Source organism: Festucalex cinctus, chromosome 10 (assembly GCF_051991245.1).
Source record: "Festucalex cinctus isolate MCC-2025b chromosome 10, RoL_Fcin_1.0, whole genome shotgun sequence".
Taxonomy (NCBI): Eukaryota; Metazoa; Chordata; class Actinopteri; order Syngnathiformes; family Syngnathidae; genus Festucalex; species Festucalex cinctus.
Window position 1 is genome coordinate 4012501 of NC_135420.1, and position 19516 is coordinate 4032016.

Genomic DNA, 19516 nt, shown 5'->3' on the forward strand with positions numbered 1-19516 from the left:
CACCTCTGAAATGCATTCACGCATACAAGTGAAACATGCTCATACACACTAGTGAAATACATCCATACATACAAGTCAAATACGCTCATAAACACAACTGCAGCGCTCTTAAAAACACCTCTGAAATGCATACACGCATACAAGTGAAACATGCTCATACTAGTGAAATATATCCATACATAGGCCTACAAGTGAAATTCGTTCCCCAATCGCTTCTGTTGGGACAGGGAGAGGGGAGACGATTCTTCTTCTATTTTTTTATTTTTTTATTTTATTTTTTTCTATTGGGGGGCGCGTTCGTCTGTGATGCGGTTCCATCGCAATACATCACATGACACCTGACTGCCACACAGCTTCCTATTGGCATTCCATTACATGCCCATTTCCTTGTCTCTTGCAAGAGAGTCAGAGGCACCCGCTGGTATTGGCCAAAGTCATAAAAATACAGTATTTACAATAAATATAATAATGTTTACAACAACGCAGAACTATATTTACAATTTGAAAGGTACTTGTGGATGGATTTGTAATGTTTGTGGTAAAAAAAAAAAAAATCACGAGTGCACTAAACGTTCGCTGGTCATGTGTTCCCATTCAGTTGAATGAGAGCTCCAGTAGCACCAGCAGCAGAGTTCTCCATTTAGTAATAGCTTCGCGAGCCGGTCGTGAATCGCAATATTTCATCCATGGTAGCCCAATTAAATTGTAAATATGGTTCAATGTTGGCGCAAGTTGCCACTTGTGAAATGTTATAGTAGATCCGCACGCACTACGGGAGTGTAAGCTTGGCTTGGACAGTTCAAATGACCCCGCCCCCTTCCCGCCATGCACCTCCTGTAATGGAAAAGCAATGGAGGCGGTGTAGTGTGGTTGTGTGCACTGTGGTGTGGTAGCATGCCGTGCGGGCCTAATGGAAAAGCAGCATTGGTGACATGGTGTATAGTAAATGCACATAACGATCCATATATTTGTCATACACTTATTGATTATTGTCTTACAATTACATTTTGTTAATATGAAAGTTTTCCTTCAGTGTATAGGATATGACGATTCGTTCGGCCAATAAGAAGCCGTGTGGTACTCAGGTGTCATGTGACGTATGGCAATGGATCCGTGTCACAGCCGAAGGTCCCCCCCCTTAATAATAATAATAATAATAATAATAATAATAATAATAATAATAATAATAATAATAATAATAATAAAGAAGCTTCCCCCCATCCCTTATCTCAACCGAAGCGGTGAGAAACGAATTTCACTTGTATGTACAGTATGAACGTATTTCACTAGTACTTATGAGAGCATCTCAGTGGTCTTTATGAGACTGTTTCACTTGTATGTATGAGAATTTCAGTGGTGTTTATGCGAGTATTTCACTTGTATGTATGAACGCATTTCCCTAGTGCGCATGGGCAAAAAACATTTCAGTGGCGTTTATATGAGCTTTTCAATTATATGTGTGAGAGCTAATCCTGAATTATGGCCCAGACGGCACCTCATATCTATTCAACCTGTATTTACTTGTATTTATTTGACCAAACATGTTACCCTTCTTCTTCTTTGATGTTTCAGGCAATACGTGATGATGAAGATGATAATATTGATTTGGGCTCCAGTTTGGCATTTAGCATTTTGGGGACTGAGCACCAGCATCTGTATCCAAACATCCTTCATTTAGTGATGGCAGATGGCGCATATCAAGAAGGTCAGTGACTTTTTGAAAACCCACACACCCAAATACCGGTAATTATTTTCGTGCTTAAGTGTACGTACTTAGCATTTTGCTTCATAATTGTGCAAAATGTAAATGTGAACATATTTTCAGAAGCTGCCTGTGTTGCGCTTGAATATATTGCCAAAACTGTGTTTCAAAAGAAGTACTTTAATTTCTTGTACTCTACTTGGTGAAAGTTTGAAACCCCAGTCACATTAATTTGCTTGGGTTCTCGGTTTACAAGCTTTTCTGTCACTCTTCTCTTTTAGGCAATGATAAGTGTTTCGAGCAGTGGAGCCGCTGGCAGCCCTGACGACAATTTACATCTGAAGTCTTTCTGGCAACTTGTCGGGATGTTCTGCCAATGTACAGAAACACTTGCACAATGATGAACCTGAGTATCCTCTAAAATGTTACTTTCATACTTTATCGTTTGCTGAAACTATCTGATAACCAATGTTGATTTCACTTTGAGTTATTGATTACATGTTCATGATAACCAATTTTTGTCATTTGACACAGAACTGGAAAGTTCTGTCTTGATTTATGATTAATAGATGTGTATTTCACCGATATGTAAATAAAATCTGTCGCGTTTCTTTATGTTCTATCAAACGTCTTTTGTGACATGATTTATTGTTGGGTCAAGTTCTCCTCTCAGGTGCTATCTTCTAACATTCAACTATGGATTTACCTTATAATCCATGTTCCAAACAGCCAGCTAGCTCACCTTCAGCATCATTGTATTGGGAATCCAGTGGAACTGTTTTTTTTTGTGTTTTTTTGGGGGTTTTTTTTTTTTCAAAAGTATGTTTTTGATCACACAAAGAAGATGGCTGTGTTCTTTTCACTATATGCAAATGAGGCTGCCATGTGGTACCAATTACTGTAGCAAGATTGATATGTGTAATATACTGTGTTCCATCAGAATGAAGTTCAGCGTAGAGAACCTTTCTGATAAGCATTTGATGATATGATACTGAATTGTGTGAATATTTGTACAAATAAACATTGAGGATGTGATATTTTCATTTCTTATTCTATACTGTTGTGCAGATAATGTCATGGCTAATAGACATTAGACAATAGAATGTGAAATCACAAAGTAAAATGGGAAAGTAACTTTTTTTTTTGTAGCAAGCAGTTGAATGGTAGGCTAGACTAAGTGCAATTTCTGAAGAAATTGTGTGCGAATGCTGAAAGCTGAATGCTAATGAAGGAAATAGAAAGATAAACTGTGAAAATTGAAAAGTAATTAACTAGTAGTTAATTACTAGTAGTAGTAGTAGTAGTAGTAGAAACAGTAGTAGTGCTACTAGTAATTAAGTAATAACTTGTATAAAGTAATAACTTGTAGTTAAATTAGTAATAGTAGGAATTATTAAGTAGTAGCTAAATGACAAATACAAACCCATCCACCCATTCTCAGTCGGTAGTCAGTGAGTACTAACAAGTAACATGCCGATACCATTAATTCCAACGTTAATATAGAACTTTGGATGCTGCATCTCGTGTCTTGCTCGTGCATTACATTCATTGATATGTGACATGTTCACTGCATGCCAATCTAAGATATCCTATTGGCTCTTGAATGCTCTGAACCAATGGCAGGACAGCTTTTTCATGTCAAGGAAAAAAAAAAAAAAACCTTAGGTTTCGGTATGGTATCGGCATCGGCCAATACCAATACCAAAGCTGGGTATCGTAATCGGTATCGGGGGGCCAAATAAAAAAAAAAAACGGTATCGGAACAACGCTAATGATCAGCAAACTTCAACTAAAATCAGCACAAAAAAAGTATGCCATGTCAGTCAGTCTTGGCTCAAAACACAACTACTCGTCCAATCAGATGGCACCTTGAAGTCATGACACTTCAGCAGCATTCCATTCATAACATTATTCATGATCATTATTGGACTACTGCAATTGGCTGGCAATCAGTTCAGGATGCACCCCGCCTATTGCCCGAGGCTGGATAGGCTCCCTCCAGCACTCAGACAATCAGGTGATTCACGAAGGGCTTGATATCTGAACCACGTTTTATTTACAGAATTGATGGATGCACTTAGGGTTAGTATATTAATTTTTTATGTACAATTGTACAACAATTGAACAATGTCCGTGTCTGAAATAAAAGTTGGGGGGGGGGGGTAATACACCCGCTCAAGTATCCTTACCACGTGAGCTAACTTGACTTGGTGAAAATCAGAGCAAATTGGCATATTTGTCTTTGAAAGTGTCATCTGATGCTGAAAGGCATCGCCGAACGTGCAAGCTTATCTTCATCATCATCTTCATCAGTCTCTGCAGCCGGCCTCACTTCATAGACGGATGTCCTCTTGTGGCTGTCAGCCATTTTCAAAGTATGCGGTGTGGTCGGGGAGCTACAACGATGAATAGCTGAATCCGAAGCTTAGCGGCTACGTGCTACAAACACTTGAAGTGCGCGTACGCAGCTAGGGACGAGCACGCACGACGTCGTTACGGCAGATTGATTGACGGGATCGAGAACCAATCGTTGAGATGATCCACCCAGAATACGCAGCAACCAAAGATCCTTGAATACACCTTTAAGATGATCCACCCGGCAGACGCAGCGACCAAAGATCCTTGAATACACATTTAATTGTATGCACTAATACTTGCATTTCACTACTACGTGTACACGGGTTTTTGTTGTTGTTTTTTTTGTTTTGTTTTTACACATGAGCATAGAGAAAGCTTTGACATGCAGCTTGACACAAAAGAGGTGGCTTCAAGCAATGGTAGTTATTAGGTTCCATGTTTCGAAAACGGCCAGCAGGTGACAGCAGAGTATGAGCAATCAGCCAAGGCCATGTTGCAGACAAGCTCTTTTTGCCAGTTTCAACCAAGAATGTGAATAATGATAAAATTTTGCTATTCTATTGCTATTCTAATCGGTTTGAATTTCGCTTGGGAAATTATTTTTTTTTCCCAAATCTAATTTTAGAAATGGTCATTGTTCAATTGTTTTACATCCATTTGATTAAATGACATTTGAATAACTGATTTCCAATGTCTAGTTGGAAGAATGAATCATTAGCACTTCCGCTTTGATTAAGCCGCATTGCAAAAGTCCTGTTTGGACCCTTCAAAAACATTGATCGAACATTCAAGGGCCAAGGTAAATGGGCAGTTAAACTATCTTTTTTTCGGCTGCTGTCACAGACAACTCCATGTCCACAATAGTTGAGTGGTTTAAGGTGCCATCTGATTGAACAAGGAGTTGTGTTTTGTGCCAAGTAGATTGACATGGCATCCTATATTTATTTTTTTGTGCTGATTCTATATGAAGTTTGCTGAAAATCCCTTTTTTCTTCAGCCACAGCACCCAAAGATGTAAAAGAGGGGTATAGGCATTGCTTCTAAATAGATGAATGAAAGAACTTTACTAGAGTAATTTATGGCGGGTGACTACGGCTGACTACTGACTTTGAATGGATGGATGGATTTTTATTTGTCATTAAACTACAAGTTACTACTTCCTAGTTATTAGTAATACTACTACTATTACTACTATTAGTAGTAATTAATAGTTAATTACTATGTAATTTTCACATAATTTATCCTTCAATTTCCTTCATGAGCATTCAGCTTAGCATTCAGCTATTAGTCTAGTTAGATTGAAACTATTGTGTTCGTTTTAAGTCAGCCTGTGCAACAAATCATGATGGAGGGTCGTCCGTGGCCTGTGAAATTATCCAATTTTAAATAACTTGTCTGAAAAATGATTATTAGCTACAATACATCTTTGTTCATCTATCTGTGCCAATAATGCATAGTTAGAGAGGGCACATTTAAATGCCATCCTTTCATACTGAGTAATTTGCGAGTAAATTGAGACCTCTTCATTATTTCACTACTTTTTGTGACATTTCTGTTACGCGGTGTCTTTTGTTTTGATGTAAAATGGGTGCCTTGGCTCAATTAAAGGTTGTGATTGCACAGTGTGGTATCACTAAATTAGTACACGTTACACCACTAACTTGAAATGCTAGTTAAAGACCTAAGTGCATATTTGCTTTTGCAAGTAGCCTATTGTTAATCTTGACTAATCCTAATAAAAGTACTATAGTGGCATCTAAGCTGATCTTTTAGGACTGCTATTGATTAAATGCCTAGGGATGTAAACGGCAATATCGTTGTCATGTTTATATATAAAAGCTAAAATGAACAAAAAATAATAATACTAATACTGAAACTAACAAACTAAACTAAAACTAAGCATTTTTTAAAGAACTAAACTAATAAAAACTAACAGAACCACACTAGTGTAAACTAATAAAAACTAACTAAAATGAAAAATTCCAAAACTATAATAAACCTACTGCCATATTACAAATAAATTGGTTTATATACTGCAGAATTTTTCTAAATATGCAAAAGCACAAATAAATTTGTACAAATTTTAGGACTAAACACAATTTCTCTCCATAACATGCGGCCCTTCTGATTTTCTGTATGTGGCCCTCAAATGAAAAAGTTTGGACACCCCTGGCCTACACTGAAACCCCAAATATAATCCTTAACTGCAGTATGTCTGTCCACCTCAAAACACATTAGGTTGCTTTGATAAGTTTTTGACTTGGTATTCTTGAATGGGCAAAATACTAAGCCCATCTACAGCAAGTTTATTCAAAACATCAACATGAATACAAAACAAACATTATGAATACACTCAATCAAGGTTGTTTTTTTTGTTTGTTTTTAATGTTGAATCAGTGCAATGCATTTGATGCTTTTTTTTTTTTTTCCCCCTGAAGAATTTAATTGGAATTCCCTCTTGCAGATGAGTGCACAGGCAGACGGTGTGTTGTAGTACTAGTAGAGTATTACAACTCTTCTTTCTTCTTTAAGATTATCTGTCGCACCATTTCAGCTACTTTCGGACGTAATTCTTCAACGGAAACTTTTGGTCCCCACGCATCCACCACTTTTCCATCTACGTCGATAAGGTATTTCCAGAAATTCCAGTCAGGCTCCTTACCGGAGGATTCTGTAAGAAATTACATGAGATTACTCAAAGTGTGAAACAATTTTATCTGTTTTGTTCATTCGGTTCATGTTATTACAACACGACACTAGGACGTGGCACTTCTACCCCACGAGTATATATTTTTGTACTTTTTAAGTCCAGGAACCCCGACACAGAAGCCTCCAGACCAGGGGTCACCAAAGTTCATGCAGGACTTTTCTAAAAATATAGCTAATGTGACATTGTGATTTCCTAGGAGTGTTGAAGTTATTTAACTCATTCACTGCCAGTCATTATAGAAAATTTTTACATTTCCAATACTCACGTGATATTACATTCAATAATTATATATAAACCGAATCTACCAAATAACAGAATAGACTCCCTACTTTTCGTCCCGTCCCGTTCTTTTATAATTGACAGCAGAAAAATGTAGGTTTGCCAAAATACAGCCATTTCTCCCATGGACTCTGAAACTGTGTTTATTTCCTATAAAATGGGGCAATGATGTCATCTACCGGTGGTTGGGCATCAGTAAAGTTGTTTCCAAGTTTGATATTTACAGTGGAGCATGCTCAGATTCGCCCCCATTTAGCACCGCTCTAAAAAATACAATTGACAAGTATACTTGTCAAAGGCAGTGAATGAGTTAAAAGTGTTCGCATTGGCAAGAATTTTAGAAAAAGTGATGAGTATTGATATTTTACTCATTATTGTGAAAAATCACAATACTGAGCACCATAAACTATTAATAACATGCCTCAGGGTTGCTCTTATTATTTCTCTTCAAATAGTGTGTCTGCCATTGCTCTATCAAAGGACCTCAACATTGCTGCCCTCACACGCGCCTATCAAAAAAAAAAATTAAAAAAAAAATTGTCTATCGGTAAAACTGAATGTATCCCCCACACCACAACAGTACATATTCTTGGCGGTCCGGATGAAAGACTCTTGGGGTCTGGATCTGGACCACGGTCCGCCATTTGGTGACCCCTGTTCTAATTGAAAATAACCAGTAAGCATTCACAGCACTGGGCAGAAAAAGTACCGTACTCTCGATTTTAACTCATTCACTCCCAAATGTTTACACAGAAGCAATTCCCTTCGCTCCCGGCCGTTTTCCTGTATTTTGACAGATTTTGCAAGGTTCACAGAATATTGTGTTCTATTGCTGGAACCTACCAAAAGAAAAGATTAGAGTCTCTTCTTTCATCAGGAAAAAAATGTATATTCCTATCTGTTTCAATTTTGCAGCAATTGGCATTAGAATATAGCAGTTTCATTATTATTCACAAATCTGTTTTAAACTGTGAGGAAAAAGAGCTTGTTGCAACATGGCCCAGGTTGATCTCTTATACTCTGCTGCCACCTGCTGGCCGTTTTTGTCATAACTTTGTCATTAAAGTGTATGGGACACGAAAAAAAGTCACCCTAAAAGTATTTTTTTTAAAAACAAAAAAATTTAAAAAAAAAGAAAAAAAGAGTACAAGTACAAATAATATGATTTCAATGATTACTGTGTTAAAAACACAATGACAAGTGCTTGTAAAAATTAGATATTTTCGTGAATTTCCAAAACATGGCAGCTCACTGGCGACGCCCCCTTTTTCCGAACCTGGACACTCGTGACGTCAGCGGGAGTACGGAATTGGCGAAAACAATACGAGGATATGGAGGATATGGAGAACTACACGGATAGTGACGTTCATTCTGACTCGCTATCAAGTGTAGACGTTTGACGTTCCCGACTACACAAGCAGTCTTCAGACGAAGATATTTCAGCCCAGGAATGTATCCAGCTGTATCAGTTTGAGCCGATGAAGGTGCTGGTGCAACTGTGTCCGGTCGTCTGCGTTACAATGAAGGTGGCTGTGACCAGTTTCAAACTGTCGAGGTAGAGGACGACATCGGCAGGCTCCAGAACACAGAATGGTAAATCTTACTCTTTATTTTAAAATGGAAATTATGGACTAATAATGCTGTTTATATTTTTGTATGGGCGAAATAGCAAACGCTTTGTGGCCAAAATGTAGCTTGGTTTAGTCCAATACACTCAAATTATTATGCTTTACTTGTTATAGTAAAAAGCTAATTTATATTGGTCGAAGCAAAATGAACTTATCCATCTTAAAATGCAAACCATAAACTAAATGCACCACTGCCCCTTTTACATTGCCACATGCCAACCTCTGTGAGACTCAATTCACAATGGGAAAAGTTTACAACATGCATTTTGGAATTAAAATTGACCTCATACCAGTCAGATGCATGACACTTTTTTTCTCCTGAAGTGCTTGAAACAGATAATCCAACTTCTTTGTAAATGTTATAAATGGCTAAAATAAATAAATAAATAAATAAAAGTTGCTTGTGCTTTGCAGGTGTGACCGCTTACCGATTCCTTCTTGTGTAGTGTCAGTAAAAAGGAGAACATTTCCATCGAATGACTACAAAGGATACCACGAAATATGATATAAATAAATGCAATTATACAAAATAACTACATGCCTTTTTCTTTTCATCCAAAGTATAAATGAACAAATAGAGAACAATCAGCTATGCCTATAAATTTACAATTTTATTTTACAAATGTACAAATTGCATCTTGCGAGTCGTCAGTCAAACTATCCAGTGATTCATCTCCCACAAAAAATAAATAAATAAATAAATAAATAAATATATCGAAAGGCAGTAGCTCAGTGCGCTTCCTACAATTGGTCACAAAATCCAATATCCGAGTCTGAAATTGTCATGTCTAAAACTCAGCTACTACTCCACTGAAAAAGTTAACGGTAAGTAAAGTGCGAATTGTATGACCGCACAGCCTCTGCCTTGTCTGGCTTCTGAAACTCTGCACACAGTGGTCGGCGTTCGTTCTGCATTTCCTGGTCCAGCGGCAGCTTTCAAGGAGTGTGTCCTCATCCAGATTGGCGCTCTGACAGATGGTCTCCACAATCTTCTTAAGATCCTCCACATATTCTGTATTCTGTAATAATAATATACCCATTGAATTATTTAATCATGTTGTGCATATATGCAAAATAATTAGAATTAACTTTCATTTCTATTCCTACTTTTTCCCACTATGTTGCGATTAGATTGTTGAATTCTAATTGTGGATGTAGATATTTCCAATAAAAAATACATATGAAATGTTGGCTGCCCCAGGACTTTGCGCACAATACAGGACAGTCTCAGAAAATTAGAATATTATGGCTTTTATTTATTTAATTTTTTTTTTTACTTGGTCTGAGGAAATATTCTAATATTCTGAGATAGGATATTTGAGTTTTCTTTATCTGTAAACCATAATCAGCAATATTAAAATAATAAAAGGCTTGCAATATTTCAGTTGATTTGTAATGAATCCAGAATGTATGGCATTTTTGCTTATTTAATTGCATTACAGAAAATAATGGAATTTATCACAATATTCTAATTTTCTGAGACAGTCCTGTAAATGTTCCTTTTCTGTACTGTACTTGGGATAGCACACAGTGTATTTAGCATCCCCATCCTTTGTAACATCCTGGTGTGCATTTTCTGCATGGAGGGCCTGGGTTTCCACAGTCACCAAAAGAGCTCTGCCTAGACCAAACTGTCTGCACTCCTGAAAATATGATTCCATAAACATATGTACCATGCAAAGTATGTTGTTTGAGATGATCAAAACCAATTATTACAATAACTATCCTTACCCTTTTTATGTCCTTTAGCTCAAATTGAGACTGCTACGGTTCTGTTTGAGGGCAAGGCTTGACATGAAGCTTCTTTTCCCCTTTAAAAAAAACAAAAACAAACTACTTTTAAATAAGAAACTATGTTGAAATGCAGGTAATATTTACACCTATACAGCCATTTTATTCTTTGAAAAATGCACAATACATTTGTAAATTACATGTACATGACAAATTTGAACACTAGGTGGGGTGACCAATTTGTTTTTCCATAAATTGGTGTGTTATCAATCATGTATATTGTACAGTAACTTTACTCACATTTTGGATGCAAACACCAGATACATCACCCAAATAATCTTCCATACATGTCGCCTCTGTAGCAGTTTCATTTGACTCATACTCACTCCATAAGCATCTCATCCACCATCTGAAACAAAGTTTGAGCTGTTGTTAACTTGGGCATGATGATGCTTTCAACACAGATGCATAGCACAATACAAAATAAAATAACAAATGGACAACAAATGGAAAGTTATCAGTTCCTCATTAGAAATTGGTACCTTTTCATTGACTATATTAATTTGGCAGTGGTTATTTTTGCCATGAGCTGCTAAAATAAGTGCTGTTAACTTTCTAAATTGTAGTTCTTACCCCACATTATAGCCAACTGACAGCTTCAGGGCCGGGAGCGGGTCAAACGAGTCTTCCTCGAAATGTGCGCTGTACAACACTGACGTTGGAGTCAGGTGTCCATTTATCTCTCGTCTGTTGTACTTGCTTTGTCCATTTTTCGCCAAGAGCTGCATCTTGAGGGAACCGAAAAAGGTTCACGCCATTCTCCCTTCGATTACAACAAAATCCGGCCACGCAACGAGACGGCATTGTAGAAATTGAGTTTATGATAAAACACACAGCAGTCATAAGCTTGCAGCAGCAAAGCAAAGACATTGACTTCTGTTCTTCCGCTAACGTCATACCCGATTCGGCCGCTGGAGCGCGCCAAATGGCCAGATTTTGCGCGGGTAATTTAAAAATAAGGAAATACTCTTTTAATATGTTTTGACTAGACGAGCCGCTCATTTTGTCATGTATATTATATCGTTCCAAACAACATATTAAAAAATGTCCTGAGCTATCCCGTACACTTTAGTCTCTTCTTTCATCAGGAACAAAAAGTATGTTTCTATCTGTCTATTTGGTTCCGTTTTGCAGCAATTGGCATTAGAATATAGCTAAGTTTCATCATTATTCACAAATCTATTTCGATTTTTGAGTAAATTAGCTTTTTTCAATATGTCTCTTATACTCTGTTGCCACCTGCTGGCCGTTTGTGTAATAACTACCATTTATTCAACCGTTCTTTGCAGTTAAGAGACTGCATCAAAGCCAATGCTCTAAAAAAAACAAAATAAATGTATAAATACGTCTTTGGGAGACTTAAAACATTTAAAATAGAACGTTTTTATACTTCTTTGGGAGCAAATGAGTTAATAACTGGTTGACCCACATTTGGCATTAACATTCTATAAAAACATGAAAATATATTGTTGTTTTTGTGGTATTAGTATAAGCAGATACTGATTTATATGATAGTTTACGACCAACTCGAGCATCAATTGAATAAATTCTTAAAGGGTTCACATGGATTTTGTCCACCCTGTATTTGACTGCAGATCCAGCACACGTCACTCGTCGAATACCACTTTGAACTCACCAACAAGGTACTTATAGACGTTGTTAGCTCCCGTTCCTACAACAGCAATTTTACTAAACAGGGGGAAGGAGGCTCCGTAGACTCTGCGTACAAAGCTGTCTATCTCTTTGTCACTGGCGGGTTCCTGCTGGCCAAATTGGTTGCAGGGGAACGCTAGGACATTGAAGTGATATGGCCCAAAGTCCCGTTGCAGTTTCTGAAGACCTTTGTAGTGTTCCTCAGTGAAACCACATTCACTGGCCACATTTACCACCAGGGACACCTGGAAGAATACAGATCAAGGAAGCTCTGTGTAAATCAGTCACATAGCCCTTTTTGTTTTTATTTGCTTATTTTTCTTTTCGGACAATCACTGTGACAATTTTCAACATACAGTTTCGAACATTTATAACATGTATAACACCCGAAAAGAAAAAAAGGACAGACGGGACAAAGCTGAAGTTTATTAATTCCCGCCCCCAGAATACATTAGGACGCAGATTTAACTTGAGTAATTTTCAAGTTGTTTCCATCACTTCCAGTGATGTTTGTTGATCAAATGTTGACTTGTTGTTTGATTCAGTCCAGTAGCATCAATTAGATAGTGGAGGATAAATATGGAATCAGAATCCTGCCAATACTCAAAACCTCGTAACCTCGGTTTAAATTTCCGAAAACATTTTTTGTATGATTGAAAAAATGTTTTGAATCTCCAAAAAATTGTTTTGATTGAATCTCAAAAAAAAATTGTTTTGAATCTCCAAAAATTTGATTTGAATCTCCAAAAATATTTTTTGAATGACTGAAAAATCACTGAAAAATCTTTAAAATAAAGCATAAAAAAAAAAAAAACTCTAAGGAAAGACAGACATTTTTTAAAGTCTGACTTTACAATGTTTCACCCACAAATTTTCAGAGGTTCAAAAGTTTCATAAATGGCATTTTGGCATTGTTCTCCGTAGGCATTTATTTGTTTCCCATTTTTGAAACCTGTAAACTCTGAACTTTCTTAAAATGTTGAAAAAATATTTCCAAACCTGAAAAGTGGGTTTGAATCTCCAAAAAGCATATTAAATCAATGAAAAAGCCAAACATTTTTTTTCCCTAATTTAATTTTACAGTGTTTCACCCACAAACTTTCAGAGGTTCAAAACGGTCACCAGCCAAATTTAAAAAATGGCATTTTGGTGGGTGAAACACTGTAAAGTCTTTTCTTAGCGTTTTTTTTTTTATTTTATTTTTTATTTTAATGCTTTTTCAGTGATTTTTCTGTCATTCAAAACAAATTTTTGGAGATTCAAAACAATTTTTTGGCGATTCAAAAACATTTTTTCAGTCATACAAAAATGTTTTCGGAGATTCAAACCGAGGTTTCGAGTATTGGCAGGATTCTGATTCCATAGATAAATGGCTGCATGTCTGCATCCGCGTCTTTGCTGAATTAGACGTAGTCTAAGGAAGTCCACTTTTCTTTGGATTTCCCGGACTATTGTACTGTGTCAAGTTGCATTTTCCTCAATATCTTGAATAGACTCGAGCAACAAATGACTGATTTAGAAATTGTGTTTTTGTGTGTGTAATTGTGTGACAAAAGTCGCTCACGTGACTGCAGCCATCTAATATTTCATGAATCAAGTACTCTTATCAATTATCCCATTGATTATTACATGATTTTGCTTAAATTAACACAATAAGGACAGGTGAGGTGCAGGTATCAGCTTTTGTCCACTTGGGGTCGCCATCCTCAGGTTCTACTCTAACCCAGGATTTACACCGGTTGCGTGTGCGGTGCGGTGCGTCTTGACTGCGTGCTATGGACGTGTCAATTTTTTGGCCAATCCAATCCGCACAGCTGTGGTCCGGCAGAAAGAGAGGTGGACTTTTATTATTTTGTGACTTTCCACCTCTAATATAAACCTCTCCTCGTCCATGTTCGCTGGTGTCTCAACCGTGAATGAGCACCTCGCACGTTAACTCCAGGCCCGTCTACGCCCACATCACGTTTTGCTAACATGCTTGCGAAATAGGAGCTGGCGAGTGTTTTATCTTGAAAGGTAACCGGAAATTTATTTTGAAACTGCATCGGTCTTCCTGTCCCGCTCGATGTGTTTTGTGCTAGCTTGCCATTTGCCGAAGGCCTACCGCTGCGGCGTCCGGCAAAAATAGAAAATAGGTCTATCCTTGCGGAAGTGCTGCGTCACGCCGCAGCTGAGACGCAGTCGACACGCAACGCACCCGCAAGCGGTGTAAACTGCACCATTCGAATGAATGGAATCTAATTGCTTGCGTCGCCGGAACGCACCACAACCACACCGCAGCCGCACCGCAACCGCATCCGGTGTAAATCCCGGGTAAGGTCTCTAAATTCAGACGTTTTTTTGTTTTTTCATTTTTTTTCTTGTCACTCACTCACTCACTCACTCACATACTTAAATGGTCTCCCAGGCGGGAAAGTGAACTCACGCACACCGGCACTAAAGGGATGTGACGGTTCCACTCCTCCACCCAGAGGCCAAGTAAAGTAAGACGTGCAGGTGCCATATTGTAACCAAGCTTGCCAATGTCACTGTGTGGTATGGAGGACCAAAACTGCCAAAACTTCCTTGTTCGCCAAGCTGTTCACTCGACCAATGACAGGCAGTTTGCAACAGCGGAGTCCAGCCCAAGACACGGTAAGGACCGCCCCCTCATTTGAACAACATTTCGACCTGGCTGTACAGCCCAAAATTGCCAAAATTCTAAATAAATAAATGAATAAAATAAATGAATAAAATAAATAAAGGACTAAATAAATAAATAAGACTAAATAAATAGATAAATAAATGACAAAAAGTAGATAAATATATGACTAAATAAATAGATAAATGACTAAATAAATGACTACAGAAATAAATAAATGACTAAATAAATAGATAAATAGATAGATAAATGACTAAATAAATAAATGACTAAAAGTGATTTTTTTAAAATATTTTTTAGATATAACATTTTCGAATTATATTTTTATATTGATTGATTTTATTTTCACTTTTAGTCATTATTTATTTATTTAGTCTTTTATTTATTTCAAATTCTGGCAGTTTTGGTCCTCCATAACAATGCAATGCTACCGGATTGACTATTTCCAAGCATTACTATACAGATAAAGGTAAAGATAATATCCAGATAATGGATATACACACAGAAACCTCATAATATGTTTTATGAGACAACATTCATGTGTATTTGTTTGTCATTAAAGATATGTCCAACTCATTTGCAGATAGGCCTAAACACATCTTGTTTTGGAATTGTAGATGCCTCAAAATAAAGAGCCATAATTCATTCATTTTTGACAAGTCAAGTTAATGTCCATTTTCAAATATATTGAATCCAGTATTATTACCCAGCGGAAATATGAATTCAACTAAAACCGCTTGCCATGGGCTGCTAAAAGTAATGCTGAATACAGCTTCAGTGGAAACTTGTATTGACATCACCGCACGTTGCTTTACGCTTACTGAAACATTTCTCCAACACGAAACGTTCAGTCAGGGTGTGGCACAATTACATACCTGACAATCAAAGTAACTCGTTGTGAGATTATTGTTGGTACATTTGAACAAATTCGGTCTACTAATCAGTGTTCGGCACGGTCCGGACCTTTGAAGAAAGTCCAGAACTCTTGCAGGCCAAATTGCCACGTAGCCAATGGGGCTACATGTTATCGGAGCCTCATCAGTAATGCTACACAAACCATTTCGAAGTGTCAAAAGTAAACAAACTCCGTATGACGCATGCGCGATGTTTCTCGCAAAGGGAGACTTTCTAAAACACGGCAAATATCAGCTGTAAGTCGAAAACTTACCGAGCCCCTGTATTTTTCAAGCGACACCAATTTCCCTCTACTGTTCACAACTTTGAAAGTATAAAAGTCTTTATTTTTGCTCTCTACTAGGCTAAATAAAGCTAGCAGCACCATGAAAGTCGCTGAAAGCATCTTTCTAGTTGAAGCACCAGTGCCAGCGACTGCGTCCTCCTCAGTTCAGGGTTGGCGCTCGGCAGTCGGCACTGGCAGCCTCTTCGCCAGTCGACCGGTCCATGGTGGCCACGCCTTTTGAGGAGCAAAGACACACGCATGCAATAAGAGCTCATCTTGAACACATTAGCCTGTTGCTGAGATACGTTTGTGGATCCGCCATATTGAATGTGTCATATCTGCCAACTTGTGCAAATCGAAATCGATGTGCTGAACAGTGGCGGAGCCAGACTTTTATAAATAGGGTTGGGTGGGGGGGATCAAGGATACTTCATCTAAAGATGATGCCAAATTTGTTTTCATGAAAATTAATTTCAATCGGAGTCTCTAAATGTTCAAATATATTTAAGTACATATTAAGCACAGGGGAGTTTTTGCACATAATGTGCCATTTATTAACAATGTATAAAATATACAAAAAATAATTCAGTACTGTTTAACCTGAATGAACTTGCACGCACACACACAGATACCGTATTCATGCAATTACTCAATAAAAGCATACAGTACTTTTATCAACATAACATTATAAAATGAACATAGTGCAAATTTGTATTACAGTATGACAAAAGGTCCTGTCTAAGTGCCGAACTCTCCTTGTCGTTTCATTTTCCACACACCCTATGAAAATACATTTATTACTCCAACTACTACTTCATTTACAACCACATAATTTATTAATGTGATTAATTAATCATGTTAATATATCCTCTCAACTTCTACAGGACTGTCTCAGAAAATTATAATATTGTGATAAAGTCCTTTATTTTCTGTAATGCAATAAAATAAACAAAAATACCATACATTCTGGATTCATTACAAATCAACTGAAATATTGCAAGCCTTTTATTATTTTAATTTTGCTGATTATGGCTTACAGCTGTGTTTCCAAGTGAATCCAGAATGTATGACATTTTTTTTTAATTGCATTACAGAAAATAAAGGACTTTATCACAATATTCTAACTTTCTGAGGCAGTCCTGTAGACTAAAAACGTTACGGCATAATCATAAGAGAACAAAAATAAATGCAAACATCAGTTAGCGTCTGTTTGAACTTTCAACCATTGGAGGGTGCTATTGTATTGCATAACAACAATGCATTTATTTTTAGCTTGTGCAAAACTACGTTGCTTATTGATGTTCATCCAAAACAATCTATCTGAACATAAAAGTTATTTTAAACAGTCACTCACGTCTCACATGCAGGCAAACCAACATGATATTGCCAAGTTGCCAACGTGCAACCTTGATGTGACGGTACTCAGGAGACTGCTTCTCTTAACAGGTGATTCTCCAAGAGATGTTACGCTCGAGCCTTCCTGCTCGAATCTGATTCGAGCAAATGAAGCGGAGGCGTGTCGAAGCAGTGGTCCGACAACTGCTTCGGACATGCCGATAATCACGTGACCACTGCAAACGAGGCCTCGAACGTCACTAACGTGTCAGCGACTTCACGCTGTTTAACGGGAAAGATGAACTCGGTGTTTGACAAACCTACCTGCAGTAATTAAATCCCCAATTATTGTTACAAAAATTAGGAAAGGTAATGATCATTCGGCTCAAATGTTTTCTCCATTCTAGAATTATGGAAATACGTATCCCATATAAAAACAATATCCCTGTTCACAACACCGCACTTACACGTTATATTCTGTCGAGTAAATTTGACTCTATTTACAGTGCAACCAAATAGACAATTTCAGAGTAAATTTTGCACTTGGAAGAGCGTAATATAAATACATTTAAAAAAAAATAGAATAATAGTCAAAATTCGAACTTCTGTTTGAGAGACAGCTTCTTTTTTCTTTTTTTTAAATACCCACTCACACGCATGGCCTACTTCTTGTAGGCCACATACATGGGCCTCTTCCAGGCGGAGGATCGAACCCAGGCCAACAGGCACCAAAGGTAAGTGACGGTTCCACTCCTCCACCTGGAGCCCAGATACACCTGCTCTACATGATCGGCCACGGAACTCCTGACGTGAGTGATGTGTATATATCGCTGGTCAGCCTCAGGCTGTCAAACAGCTGAAGTTGCAGATTGCGAGGTCGTTCTTCCACCCAGACCCGTTACCAGAAAGAAATTGTAGGGGGGGCATTACCTTTTTGGGGGGGGGGGGCACACTTTATCAACCTAAATCTAATGTTCATCAGGTTGAACAGCGGCATTGTGACAACTGCAAAAGTGTTCAGAAATATTTTCTGTCACTTAAAAGCGGCAGTTCGTTCTGAAATCTAAAAGACAAACTGAAAAAAAAATGTGTAGTTCATTTTGCATTTATTCAACTCAAAAGTTCATTTGAAACAAATCCACTCTTCACTTCTGTAAACAACTATGTCCGAATGAATGACTCTGTGACCCAACCCCTTCTATCTGGAATTGGCTACTAGTTGCCTTCATTTGCGTGTTGGATTAGGGCTGTACGATATGGACAAAATTTCCTTTCATTTTTGCCAGACATCTCTATTCTTTGATCTTTGACTCAGCATGAGACTTCACATCATTTTACTTTTTTTTATAGTGCCTTCTGTATTTTGTTTTATTTTATTTCTATACTTATACAGATTTTTTATTTTTTTTTAGTATTTTATTTGTGTGTATACTTATCTACTTATATTTACTCTAATTAATTTTATTTTGTGTTATTTTATTTCACTTGTGTCTACTAAAAGACTCATTTCTATTCCATGCACAGCACTTTGTATGCAGCAATGGCTGTTTTAAAGTGATTTAGAAATAAGGTTGAGTTATGTCGATGATATACAGAAACAACATATGGGTTCAGTGAAAAACTAAGCAGAATATCAATCCAAAAGGATGTGTAAAGTGCTGTTTTTTTTTAATTAGAACTTAGTGACAGTCATCAACATGAACAAACTTGGCAATAAAAAAAAGAGAGAATTCAACTCACATTGTACTGCAACTGCTTTAGTGATAAATAATTTTATGCTCCTTAGTTGTTGTTGTGTATGTGTGACTGCTTGGGTCTGTTAACAGCATACTGTGTATTGCTACAATTCATCCGTGCTGTGTGGCTTGACTAATTAAAATAAAAGTTTGACACTCACTTGTAAACGTAACCAGTGGATTCAGGATTCCCATTGATGTCAACTGTGTCATGCTGGATCGAGGCACGACGTGCTCACTGCTCAGTCCTTGTGCCAGCACCAGCCGGCAAATGCGCACTATCTACCCGGAAGTAGATTTGGCTAAAAGGCACGTCTGCAGAGCGCGCGTCTCCCCCCACCCCACTCCATCTCTCCTGATCCTGATTGTCATTGGCTCGCTTAGTTGTCAATCACAGCCAAACTTGAAAGGAGGTATGTGGTTGGCTGGCACGCCATGCTTGACTTAAAACAGAAGGCGCAAGTTTAAGTGACTGATAGGACGAATAGTTGGTGAGTCATCTT

General features: G+C 37.6%; 2 protein-coding genes and 1 long non-coding RNA gene across 11 annotated transcripts in view; 1 reads left to right on the plus strand and 2 right to left on the minus strand.

The window, feature by feature from the left end:
* nek1 (NIMA-related kinase 1) overlaps window positions 1-2737 on the plus strand; it is a 120371-nt gene extending 117634 nt beyond the window's left edge. For all 8 annotated transcript variants that reach the window (XM_077533413.1, XM_077533418.1, XM_077533419.1 and 5 more), the window contains 2 exons: window positions 1573-1705; window positions 1984-2737. In XM_077533413.1, coding sequence (XP_077389539.1) covers window positions 1573-1705; window positions 1984-2027 — 177 coding nt within the window. In that variant the 3' untranslated portion in view covers window positions 2028-2737. The remainder of the gene's footprint in view (window positions 1-1572; window positions 1706-1983) is intronic.
* Window positions 2738-6440: 3703 nt separating this feature from the next.
* Window positions 6441-19293, minus strand: gpx7 (glutathione peroxidase 7). Of its 2 annotated transcripts, none has more exons than XM_077534786.1 (4): window positions 19175-19293; window positions 15931-16176; window positions 12105-12366; window positions 6441-6731 (listed from the first exon to the last, which is right to left on the minus strand). In XM_077534786.1, exons 2-4 carry the CDS (start codon window positions 16060-16062, stop codon window positions 6568-6570), a joined length of 558 nt encoding a protein of 185 aa, XP_077390912.1. In that variant the 5' UTR covers window positions 16063-16176; window positions 19175-19293; the 3' UTR covers window positions 6441-6567. The 2 variants fall into 2 exon arrangements, with proteins under 2 accessions (XP_077390912.1, XP_077390911.1); XM_077534785.1 differs by lacking the exon at window positions 19175-19293 and adding an exon at window positions 17297-17414.
* LOC144027353 (uncharacterized) lies at window positions 9270-12092 on the minus strand. The gene is made up of 3 exons (XR_013285437.1): window positions 11042-12092; window positions 10709-10817; window positions 9270-10488 (listed from the first exon to the last, which is right to left on the minus strand). It is a non-coding gene; the product is annotated as an uncharacterized LOC144027353 (long non-coding RNA).
* Window positions 19294-19516: the final 223 nt, after the last annotated feature.